We start from the raw sequence: 13514 nt of genomic DNA on the forward strand, positions 1-13514 counted from the left end.
ATAGCAATAAGGCACCTCGGAGGTTTGTGGTATATGGCCAATATACCACACCCCTTCGTGCCTTATTGCTTAAATATATAATCATGACATCAGCAGTCTGTTATGGGCATTGTAAGCTTAGTCAATGGAACAATTTCATGTGTATCCAAAAGTATTTCAGTTTTGGAAATAGTTTTGTATCTGGGGAAAAAACTCTGTATAAGGAAAACATGAAACCACCCCTTTATCAAATGTGTGTGTGGTCTATAGTTCCTGAACTAACCACAGGGTGTTTCAAGGCTTAACACATCAGAAGTTTCCCCTCTGATTTCTCTAAACAGGCCATAGAGGGATAATGTGAAACAAAAAAAATACTACAAAGCAGAGGGAAGTAATATATCACAGTTATTAGCATCAGACTGTACTCTAAAGAACTCTCCTTAATAATTTACTCTCAGCCCCATGTGGTCTCTTAAAGCCAACTACCTCTTTCACATAATTTTGTGTTGATAACACCGGTTCAAGAGACGTTGGGTGTTGACCTGTAACCATTAACTCAAATTTGTATCTGGGGAATTTTGTGTAAACCCATTCACAATCACCAGGATTGACACATTTTAGAGAAAAACAAGAAACTCCAAATAGACACCCATGGCAGGATCTGTGTAATATTCCCCAAACATTTTACAGATCATTCTTTAATCGGAGTTTAAGTAAGGTGCCATGTTTTTTGTGTGTTTTTGTTTTTGTATGAGTTACAGATAGCATGAATGGTATTAAAACTCCTCTCATAGTGGTATGCAGGGGAGTGTGGAGTACATTCAGAATACCCTTGGTGCCTTCACCATGAAACGACAGCTTGTCAAAACATGTATGATGGAGGCCCTCTCTAATAACTGATGAGTGCTGTAGTTGAGATACATCATGTGCAAAAATATAGTATGTGTTATGAGAGTTGATAAGGGAGGATAATGTGCAGTACATGAGAGTTGGAGGGGGGGAATAACTCTGCAAAGAGGGAGAGGTCAAAATGAGGTCGCTACTCCCTCCACTGATTGACTCACTATCTAGGTTATGGACATATTTGTACCTGGTAGAGAAAAACAGATGAACAGGAGTTTATTCTCTTTTGATATCTTGACACTAAGGTTTATATTAATCCTCGTCAGATTGATATAGCTCAAGTTAATACAAATATTTTTTATTTAAGTGCATAGTTCAGCTATTTCATTTAAGTGCATAGGTATTTTAAGTGCGTAGTTCACTTTTACTTATTTTTTTGATTTGGGTCGGACATAATATGAATGTTTTGCATAGTTACGTATCTCAGTCTAAAAACGCATTGAGAAACCCCATTCCAGTTTAGCCCAGAAGCTAAAACGTCAGGGTCATGGTGAGTTTTTCTGCATAGTTAGTTTGACCTGTTTAACCGTCCCTGAGTGAACACATACTGCATCCCAAATGGCACACTATTCCCTATGTAGTGCACTACTTTTGACAATTAGGGTGCCATTTGGTACACATACATTGTCTCAGTAGTGTTAATAATTTGTGATGCATTCAACCACAACAGCTCTCTGGTCTGGCCCTACACTCAAAGATATCAGTACATGTTAGGTAGCTAAGTATTCATAGCTCAGTGTTCTTTTGTAACAAGGGGATTTAGATTTTTCATTAACACGTTCAACCCGAGACAATGTCATTGTTTTGTGGTTGTCTACGACTTTGAACGTTGTGATGAAGCATCAGATGTCTGCTGCTGAGGTGCGGATGTCATCTTTCCACACACTGGAGCATCTCTAGAGTTTGAAATGTAGGCTTATTTGATTATCTCAGGGGTGTAAAACTCATTTTGCACCAGGGGCTGCATTCGGTCTTCACCGAGGTCCAGTGTGGCGCATTTAAAATTTCCTCACCATCATAATGTGCAAAAAATAGTCCTCTATCAATAACTTTTTGCATTTTTGATGCTCCCTGACTGTCAAGCTTTCACAAGCTGGACAGAGTGAAGAGACTATAAAAGTATGTCCATTATAATTTCTACACAGTTTAGATTTTGTTTTAGTCATTTCAATGTGAATTGAAAGTTTTTCCCCAGATATTTATTTTTACTCAAACAACCAGTGGGCTGGATTGAATGGACTTACGGGCCGGATCCAACCAGCAGGTCGCATGTTTGACACCCCTTATGTAACTTATAAATGATATCATTGCCAGTGGCAGGATATCAAGCCATTTACAGTGTACAGTCATGTTAAAACCACTCGCTACACCAACTGATGACAGTCAGAGCCGAGAGTGGTCTCAGGATCACAGACAGGGTGAAACTGAGTCAGGCATTATCATGACAATGTCTCTTTCTTTGTTGATGTTTCTTCTTTCCTCTTGCCAATGGTGTGAAAGTGAGTCTGGTTAAAATGCTAAGTTGAAAACCAGTCATGCTCCGGTCCTCAAGGAGCCCCTGATCTAGACAGAGCGGGATTCCCGAATGGGCTTCTAAATAGGCCAGTAAGGTGAGGGGGCTGCCTCTATTGTCACTGTGTGTTCAAGGCTAGAGGGGGAGAGAGGGAGGTCTGAGGGAAATGTCTCCACAGACTGTAGGTCTTCAGAGGAAATGACCATGGACTGGCGAACAGTCTCCTCGTACGTCGGAGGAGGCTGTAGGTACAGAGACATTTTATGAGGAAACATTTACTGTAATAAATGTTCTGTATGAATACATCAACATCCTTCCATTGATGTAAATGAGAATGTGTTCTTAGTCAACTAATTTATACAGTGATTAATTGGACCAGAACATAGGAGTGACTTACCGCCGTTTCAAACTGTGTGGGGCTGAGACCAAAGCGGTCGGCTATCATGGAGTGGATCTGTCTCTGGCGGTCCTTCTTACGGACGCTCTCATAGGATGGCAGGCGGGGCAGGGGCCCACCCAGGTGGTAGCTGCTCGGCTTACCGATGATAAACAGCCTTCCTGGAAGCTGCAGACACACATGCAAACATGTTTATATTATATCACTTTTTCTATTTTTCAATAGTTGATCTGATTGGTCAAAAGGCCAAAAAGTGGAAAAAGATCCAAATTGGGCTGCCTGTGTAAATTACAGTGATGAGCTACATCAAAGTTAATATTTTCTCCTCAGTATAAGGACAACTGAAATCAAATGGTGCTGGGCATCAATAACACTGTGAAAGCAGCTCAGATGGTTTTTCGATAGAGATTATAATTGGGAAAAATGAATGAATGTATAATATCTCTGTGGGTAATACTATGTAAATACAGAGGCTTTTTTTCACCTGGGACCCCACATTTCCGTGGGTCATGGCAACAGTCTGTTCATCATAGGGATACCCTACCAAAGACTGTCTGATGTTGTACTGGGGTGGAGCGTCCTGGGTAGGGAGAGAAGATAGGCAAGACTGGTTAGTCTGTCTACACTACAGTGGAGAATTGTCCTACATTTTACCTAAGTTTTGTCTGTGTAAAATAAAGTTATGCTGTTCTATTCTATCTTTACAAATAGTAAGGCTGCAGCAAAAACAAAGACATGAACAGTTCAATGCAAATGTCCAATTAACCTCAAGTTAAGTTTACTAGGTGATGATTGAGCAACTTTTTTTATTACATTTTTTTATTTCACCTTTATTTAACCAGGTAGGCTGGGGGAATTTTTATTAAAAAAATTAACCAGGTAGGCCAGTTGAGAACAAGTTCTCATTTGCAACTGCAACTTGACCAAAATGAAGCAAAGCAGTGTGACACAAACAACAACACCGAGTTAAACATGGAATAACAAACATACAGTCAATAATACAATAGAAAAAGTCTATATACAGTATGTGCAAACGAGGTAGGATAAGGGAGGTAAGGCAATGAATAGGCCATAGTGGCTAAATAATTACAATATAGCAATTAAACACTGGAGTGATAAATGTGCAGAAGATGAGTGTGCAAGTAGAGATACTGGGGTGCAAAGGAGCAAAATAAATAAAATAAATAACAGTATGGGGATGAGGTAGTTTGATGGGCTATTTACAGATGGGCTATGTACAGGTGCAGTGACCTGTGAGCTGCTCTGACAGCTGATGCTTAAAGCTAGTGAGGGATATATGAGGTTCCAGCTTCAGTGATTATTGCAGTTCGTTCCAGTCATTGGCAGCAGAGAACTGGAAGGAAAGGCGGCCGAAGGAGGAATTGGCTTTGGGGTGACCAGTGAAATATACCTGCTGGAGCGTGTGCTACGGGTGGGTGCTGCTATGGTGACCAGTGAGCTGAGATAAGGCAGGGCTTTACCTAGCAAAGACTTATAGATGACCTGGAGCCAGTGGATTTGGCGACTAATATGAAGCGAGGGCCAGCCAACGAGAGCATACAGGTCGCAGTGGTGGGTAGTATATGGGGCTTTGGTGACAAAACGGATGGCACTGTGATAGACTGCATCCAATTTGCTGAGTAGAGTGTTGGAGGCTATTTTGTAAATGACATCGCAAAGTCAAGGATCGGTAGAATAGTCAGTTTTACAAGGGTATGTTTGGCAGCATGAGTGAAGGAGGCTTTGTTGCGAAATAGGAAGAAGATTCTAGATTTAATTTTGGATTGGAGATGCTTAATGTGAGTCTGGAAGGAGAGTTTACAGTCTAATCACACACCTAGGTATTTGTAGTTGTCCACATATTCTAAGTCAGAACCGTCCAGAGTAGTGATGCTGGATGGGGGGCAGGTGTGGGCAGCGATCGGTTGAAGAGCATGCATTTAGTTTTACTTGCATTTAAGAGCAGTTGGAGGCCACAGAAGGAGAGTTGTTGGCATTGAAGCTCGTCTGGAGGTTAGTTAACACAGTGTCCAAAGAAGGGCCAGAAGTATACAGAATGGAGTCGTCTGCGTAGAGGTGGATCAGAGAATCACCAGCAGCAAAAGCGACATCATTGATGTATACAGAGAAAAGAGTCGGCCCGAGAATTGAACCCTGTGGCACCCCCATAGAGACTGCCAGAGGTCTGGACAACAGGCCCTCCGATTTGACACACTGAACTCTGTCTGAGAAGTAGTTGGTGAAGCAGGCGAGGCAGTCATTTGAGAAACCAAGGCTGTTGAGTCTGCCGATAAGAATGTGGTGATTGACAGAGTCGAAAGCCTTGGCCAGGTCGATGAATACAGCTGCACAGTATTGTCTTTTATCGATGGTGGTTATGATATCCTTTAGGACCTTGAGCGTGGCTGAGGTGCACCCATGACCAGCTCAGAAACCAGATTGCATAGCGGAGAAGGTACGGTGGGATTCGAAATGGTCTGTGATCTGTTTATTAACTTGGCTTTCGAAGACCTTAGAAGGGCAGGGTAGGATAGATATAGGTCTGTTGTAACGTGCATCGCCTGGTGACGAGGAAGCGGACCAAAACGCAGCTGGGAGCGAACACATGTTTATTCAACACACTGGAATTAAACATGTACACAAAATCAAGAAAAATGCAGATACGTTACGTGCTCAAACAAAGAGACAACACCCCACAAACAGCGTGGGGAAAACAGCAACTTAAATGTGATCCCAATCAGAGACAATTAGTGACAGCTGTCTCTGATTGGGAATCGACAGAACCCAACATAGAAATAAACCCACCTAGAGCCTACACAAGGCTAAAACTTAAACCAAACACAAACCAATGAAAAATACCTAACATGACACACCCTGACCCAATATACCCGAGTTCACCTGGTCAGGGCGTGACATCTGTAGCAGTTTGGGTCTAGAGTGTCTCCCCCTTTGAAGAGGGGGATGACCGCGGCAGCTTTTCAATCTTTTAGGATCTCAGACGATACGAAAGAGAGGTTGAACAGGCTTGGCTATAGAGCTATGATTAAATTCTTCAAGCCAAATAATATACTCCACTAAATTAAAAAGCAGTATTGATCCTTGTCTGATGCATGTTATGCAACATAAAAGTGATCTACTATACAATGGAAAATGCCCTGTGCCAAATTCTAAAGTTTTATCCAAAAGTCTCTTTCTTTATCCCTTCTTTATTTCTTATTCATTCTTTATCCCTGTTGCGGTCTCACAGATACCTTTCTACTACTGATTACAGTGTAGGTATTTTAACATGAGACATCATTGTGTACATAATAACACAGCAGAATTTCTCATAATCAACTGATACTGGTTCAACAAGGAAACAGTGTTGATGTTTTCAATGTAAAATATTGAAATTAATGGAAGGAAGGCAGTGGGAGGCAAATGGGGCTGGAGTATGGCCTTCAATGTAACTGACTAGCATGTGATGCAAAGGAAAAACAGGAATGAAAGCTTATCTCAGATGAGTAGACTATGGCTGAATAGCAAATTATTGTATAGTAACAGAATAATAACAATTTTGTTGATACAACCAGCAAAAAGGTCAAAGGAGAGTTTAGCTGTGGTGCATTCTCGATAGGGGAGAAAAATATGGATACAAAAAGCAGGGGGTATTGATCTTAACCTTTAATTTACTGAGCTGTCACTGCTTGCTCTCTCAGGTCTGTATCGTAAGAGATACAGGGAAATCTTATTCACGTAAACATTTTAAAACAGCCATACATTAGATCCCTTTGTTGATAAGATTGGCCCCCCATTGCCTTAGATTAGACGATGGTCTCATAATACCACCAGACCAGTTACATGGTCAAATCAAATCAAATTTGATTTGTTACATACGCATGGTTAGCAGATGTTATTGCGAGTGTAGCGAAATATCTTGTGCTTCTAGTTCCGACAGTGCAGCAATATCTAACACGTAATCTAACAATTACACAACAACTACCTAATAAACACAAATCTAAGTAAAGGGACCAGTACCCGCAAATAAGAATATATACGTATAAATATATGGATGAGCAATGACCGAGCGGCATAGGCAAGATGCAATAGATGGTATAAAATACAGTATATACACTATCGTTCAAAAGTTTGGGGCCACTTCGAAATTTCCTTGTTTTTTTGCCCATTAAAATAACATCAAATTGATCAGAAATACGGTGTAGACATTGTTAATGTTGTAAATTACTATTGTAGCTGGAAACAGCTGATTTTTTTATGGAATATCTACATAGGCGTACAGAGGTCCATTATCAGCTGTCACGGGTGTCGTAGGGTGTAGACCAAGACGCAGCGGGAAAATATATACTCATCTTCTTTTTATTTGTGAAGAAGGAAAAACACATATACAAAACAAAACGAACTGGACAGTCTCGTCAGGCAAACAGCTAAACAAGAACAATCTCCCACAAAAAAAACATGAAAAACAAACTCCTAATTATAGGACCCTCAATCAGAGGCAACAATAACCAGCTGCCTCCAATTGAAGGTCCAACCCCAATTAACTACACATAGAAATACAAAAGACTAGATAGAACATAGAAAATATACTAACATAGAACATAGACTAACAAACCCCGGATCGCATAAACCAAACACCCCTCTACCTAAATATATATCCCAAACCACATGAAACAAACACCCCCTGCCACGTCCTGACCAAACTATAATAACAAATAACCCCTATTACTGGTCAGGACGTGACATCAGCAACCATCACTCCTGTGTTCCAATGGCACGTTGTGTTAACTAATCCAAGTTTATCATTTTAAAAGGCTAATTGATCATCAGAAAACCCTTTTGCAATTATGTTAGCACAGCTGAAAACTGTTGTTCTGATTAAAGAAGCAATAAAACTGGCCTTCTTTAGACTAGTTGAGTATCTGGAGCATCAGTATTTGTGGGTTCGATTACTGGCTCAAAATGTTCAGAAACAAAGGACTTTCTTCTGAAACTCATCAGTCTATTCTTGTTCTGAGAAATGACGGCTATTCCATGAGAGAAATTGCCAAGAAACTGAAGATCTCGTACAACGCTGTGTACTACTCCCTTCACAGAACAGCGCAAACTGGCTGTAACCAGAATAGAAAGAGGAGTGGGAGGCCCCAGCGCACAAATGAACAAGAGGACAAGTACATTAGAGTGTGTAGTTGGAGAAACTTCCGCCTCACAAGTCCTCAACTGGCAGCTTCATTAAATAGTACCCGCAAAACACCAGTCTCAACGTCAACAGTGAAGAGGCGACTCTGGGATACTAGCCTTCTACGCAGAGTTGCAAAGAAAAAGCCATATCTTAGACTTGCCAATAAAAATAAAAGATTAAGATGGGCAAAAGAACACAGACAATGGACAGAGAAACTCTGCCTAGAAGGCCAGCATCCCGGAGTCGCCTCTTCACTGTTGATTTCCTTGCCAGAGGGAATAACTACACTGTTTGTATTCTGACATATTCCCAGTCACTTTTCCATGGTTAAATGCGGTGGTTCGCGCTTTCAGTTTTGCGCGAATGCCGCCATCTATCCACGGTTTTTGGTTTGGGTAGGTTTGAATAGTCACAGTGGGTATCAGAGTATAAATCAATATTATTTTCTGAGGCTACCCGGATCATGTCCCAGTCTGTGTGATCAAAACAATCTTGAAGCGTGGATTCCGATTGGTCAGACCAGCATTGAATAGTCCTTGTCACGGGTACATCCTGTTTGAGTTTCTGCCTATAGGAAGGGAGGAGCAAAATGGCGTCATGGTCAGATTTGGCGAAAGGAGGGCGGGGGAGAGCCATCACGGAAGTTAGAGTAGCAGTGGTCCAGTGTTTTGCCAGCGCGAGTGCTACAATCAATATGCTGATAGAATTTAGGTAGCCTTGTTCTCAAATTTGCTTTGTTAAAATCCCCAGCTACAATAAATGCAGCCTCAGGATATATGGTTTCCAGTTTGCATAGAGTCCAGTGAAGTTTCTTGAGGGCCGTCGTGGCATCGGCTTGTGGGCGGATATACACGGCTGTGACAATAACCGACGAGAATTCTCTTGGGAGATAATACGGTCGGCATTTGATTGTGAGGAATTCTAGGTCAGGTGAACAAAAAGACTTGAGTTCGGTGTCCCAAATGACACCCTGTTCCCTACGTGTGTGTCTCTTTGTTAACGACAGCTGGTGTGCGATCTCTAATATTAAGGAAGTCTCGAGGTTCTGCTCGCCTGAGTTAGAATACCTCATGATAAGCTGTAGACCATACTATTTACCATACTACTGTAGACCATCTATGTTTTTCATAGCTGTCTATTAACCACCACAAACTGATGAGGGCACTAAGACCTCACTCAACGAGCAGCATATGGACATAATAAAACAAGAAAATGCTCATCCAGAGGCGACACACCTAGTGGCCATTGATTTTAACGCAGGAAAAATGATATCCTTCGTACCTAATTTCTACGAGCATGTCAACCCTAGATCGATCACCTTTAGTCCACAAACAGAAACGCTTACAAAGATCTCCCTCACCCTCCATTTGGCAAATCTGACCATAACTTTAGCCTCCTTATCCCTGCTTACAATCAAAACTTAAACAGGAAGTACCAGTGACGCACTCAATACGGAAGTGGTCCGATGACGCGGATGCTAAAATACAGGACTGTTTCACTGGTGCAGACTGGATTATTTTTCGGGATTCATCCGATAGTCACCGGTTTCATTAATAACTGCATCGATGACATTGTCCCCACAGTGACCGTATGTACATATCCCAACCAGAAGCCATGGATTACAGGCAACATCCACACTGAGCTAAGGCTTGCGCGGCCGCTTTCAAGGAGCCGGAAGCTCATAAGAAATCCACTACGCACTCCGACAAATCATCAAATAGGCAAAGCGTCAATACAGGACTAACATCAAATCCTACTACACCGGCTCTGATGCTCATCGGATGTAGCAGGGCTTGCAAACTATTGCGGATTATAAAGGGAAACACAGCCGCGAGCTGCCCAGTGACACAAGTCTACCAGACTAAATGCCTTCTATGCTCGCTTCGAAGCAGCAACACAGAACCTTGCTTGAGAGTGGCAAGTGTCTTCTGTGACATTTTCAACCTCTCCCTGACCCAGTCTGTAATACCTACATGTTTCAAGCAGACCACCATAGTTCCTGTGCCCAAGAACGCCACGGTAACCTGACTAAATGACTATCATTTAGTAACACTAACATCTGATGCCATGAAATGCTTTGAAAGGCTGGTCATGGCTCACATCAACACCATCATCCCAGACACCCTGGACCCACTCCAGTTTGCATACCGCCCCAACAGATCCACAGATTACGCATTCTCTATTGCACCCCACACTGCCCTTTCCCATTTATACAAGAGGAACACCTGCACTACATGACCAAAATCATGTGGACATCTGCTTGTCGAACATCTCGTTCCAAAATCATGGGCATTAATATGGAATTGGTCCCCCCTTTGCTGCTATAACAGCCTCCACTCTTCTGAGAAGGCTTTCCACTAGATGTTGGAACATTGCTGCAGGGACTTGCTTCCATTCAGGCACAAGAGCATTGGTGAGGTAGGGCACTGATTTTGGGCATTTAGGCCTGACTCGCAGTCAGTGTTCCAATTCATCCCAAAGGTGTTCGATGGGTTGAGGTCAGGGCTCTGTGCAGGCCAGTGAAGTTCTTCCACACCGATCTTGGCAAACCATTTCTGTATGGACCTCACTTTGTGCACGGGAGCATTGTTATGCTGAAACAGGAAAGGGCCTTCCCGAAACTGTTGCCACAAAGTTGGAAGCACAGAATCATCTAGAATGTCATTGTATGCTGTAGCGTTAAGATTTCCCTTCACTGGAACTAAGGGGTCTAGCCGGAACCATGAAAAACAGCCCCAGACCATTATCCCTCCACCACCAAATTTTACTGTTGGCACTTTACATTCGGGCAGGTAGCGTTCTCCTGGCATCCACCAACCCAGATTCGTCCATCGGACTGCTAGATGGTGAAGCGTGATTCATCACTCCAGAGTCCAATGGCGGCAAGCTTTATACCACTCCAGCCGACGCTTGGCATTACGCATGGTGATCTTAAGCTTGTGTGCGGCTGCTTGGCCATGGAAACCCATTTCATGAAGCTCCCAATAAACAGTTATTGTGCTGACATTGATTCCAGAGGCAGTTTGGAACTCGGTAGTGAGCATTGCAACCGAGGACAGATTCTTTTTATGAGCTACGCACTTCAGTACTTGTCGGTACCGTTCTGTGAGCTTGTGTGGCCTACCACTTTGCGGCTGAGCCGTTGTTGCTCCTAGACATTTCACCTTCATAATAACAGCACTTACAGTTGACCGGGGCAGCTCCAGCAGGGCAGAGGTTTCACAAACTGACTTGTTGGAAATGTGGCATCCTATGACAGTGCCACATTGAAAGTCACTCAGTAAGGCCATTGTACTACTAATGTTTGATTATGGAGATTGCATGGCTGTGTGCTCAATTGTATACACCTGTGAGCAACGGGTGTGGCTGAAATAGCTGAATCCACTAATTTGAAGCGGTGTCCAGACACTTTCTTATATATAGTGTATGTGAGAATGCTGTTCATTGACTACAGCTCAGCGTTCAACACCATAGTGCCCTCCAAGCTCATCACTAAGCTAAGGACCCTGGGACTGAACACCTCTCTCTACAACTGGACCCTGGACTTCCTGACGAGCCGTCCCCAGGTGGTGAGGCTAGGCAACAACACGTCCGCCACGCTGAGCCTCAACACGGGGGACCCTCAGGGGTGCGTGCTTAGTCCCCTCCTGTACTCACTGTTCACCCACAACTCTGTGGCCTGCATGACTCCAACACCATCATGAAGTTTGTCGACAACAGTGGTAGGCCTAATCACCAATGACTATGAGACAGCCTATAGGGAGAAGGTCAGAGACCTGGCAGTGTTGTTCCAGAACAACAACCATTCCCTCAACGTCAGCAAGACAAAGCAGATGATCAACTGGCAACTGCTTGGCATCCGACTGCAAGGCACTACAGAGGGTAGTGTGTACAACCCAGTACATCACTGGAGCTGAGCTCCCTGCCATCCAGGACCTTTATAACCGGTGGTGTCAGAGGAAGGCCCTAAAAATTGTCAAAGACTCCAGCCACCCAAGTCATAGACTGTTCTCTCTGCTACGGCACAGCAAGCGGTACTGATCAAGTCTGGAAACGACAGGACCCTGAACAGCACACCAATTACCTCGTACCCCTGCACATCGACTCGATACTGGTACCCTGTGTATATAGATAGCCAAGTTATCGTTACTCATTGTGCATTTATTACTTTTATTATTATGTGTTATAAAATTATATTATTTCTCTATTTTCTTTCTCTATACATTGTTGGGAAGGGCCGTAAGTAAGCATTTCACTGTTCATCTACACCTGTTGTTTACAAAGCATGTGATTAATAAAATTGGATTTTGATTAGATTGAATGATTTATGGATGTTTCCCTAGCCTCGAGTACCACACTCCTATCAGAGATGGTCTTAATATACATTAGGCATTTATAACATGTTTTCCCTGTTTATAACACATTCATAACATATTATATAATTATAATATATTACATTTTGTTTTAATCCAAAGCAATTTACAGTCATGCATGCATAAAGCTTTGGTATGGGTGGTCCCAGGAATCAAACCCACTATTCTGGCGTTGCAAGTGACATGCCCTAACAACTGAGCTATGTATAGTCTTACTGTATAGTGTTGGGTGGCCTGGTAGCTCCACACACTGCGGCAGAGAAGGTATTTCCTGTACAGGACCACCAGGAGCAGGAGAATCACTACGAAGAACGCCAGGCAGGACACTACAGAGAAAAGAAGACAACAAGAAGACAGGCATGAAGAGACTTTATAAAACATATGTGACATTAAAGTAAACATATAGGTTATGCACGATTGCTTTTACATATTTATTTATACAAATTCAAAAATCACTCGCACATTTGAGCAATCTTTTTTTGCAGGTGCATGGTAACAGTTGAACAAGATGAAGGAAAAAGTTAACCGCACACTGCTCTTGATAATATCACTGATCTTACGTATCGGCCTAACACATGCAAAATATACATAGCCTAAACAACCAACAGTTTGGCAGTCCTGTATAAAAGCAAAAGGTTTATGTAGCCTGAATGCTGTATGATATGTTTATATTTTAGCAGCCTGCTTAGGTTATGTGACTGCCACCACTCACCCGAGGCCACGATGAACGTTATCTGATCCGCTGTCAGTGTAGGTCGAATAGTTGTAGTTGCAGACGAAGACATCTTAAACTAAAGTAAGTCAGTATAAGTAGCCTTGTAAACCAGGTTCTGCTACGTAGACAGTTCTAAATAAAAACGTTGGCTTTCATTCGCTTCATTAGGCTTCTACTGTCCAAACCGCGAAGATTAAACCAATTGAAAAAGAAAATCGATATTATCTTCCCCTTCATTCGAGGACAGAGCCCCACACTGTTAAATCCAGTTATGCTGCAGGAGTGTATCACCTACTGTCTGTCCGAATTTGGAACGCACTAGTTGGAGAGAAGGGGCCTAGCATCACGTGTACCCGCCCTTCAATGGTCCATTTACTTATTTGGCTAAGATACAGACCTTTCACGTCTGTTTAGGTGAAAAAATAGAACTGGAGAAAAAAACTTTGCTAGGTTTT

At 42.5% G+C, this 13514-nt stretch overlaps 1 protein-coding gene across 1 annotated transcript; it reads right to left on the minus strand.

The window, feature by feature from the left end:
• Nucleotides 1-57: 57 nt before the first annotated feature.
• On the minus strand, nucleotides 58-13423 carry LOC106613500 (uncharacterized). Its single transcript, XM_014215800.3, has 5 exons — nucleotides 13057-13423; nucleotides 12561-12670; nucleotides 3277-3372; nucleotides 2793-2960; nucleotides 58-2637 (listed from the first exon to the last, which is right to left on the minus strand). Exons 1-5 carry the CDS (start codon nucleotides 13127-13129, stop codon nucleotides 2476-2478), a joined length of 609 nt encoding a protein of 202 aa, XP_014071275.1. The 5' UTR covers nucleotides 13130-13423; the 3' UTR covers nucleotides 58-2475.
• Nucleotides 13424-13514: the final 91 nt, after the last annotated feature.

The sequence above is a fragment of the Salmo salar genome, chromosome 01 (genome assembly GCF_965601325.2).
Source record: "Salmo salar chromosome 01, fSalSal1, whole genome shotgun sequence".
Taxonomy (NCBI): domain Eukaryota; kingdom Metazoa; phylum Chordata; class Actinopteri; order Salmoniformes; family Salmonidae; genus Salmo; species Salmo salar.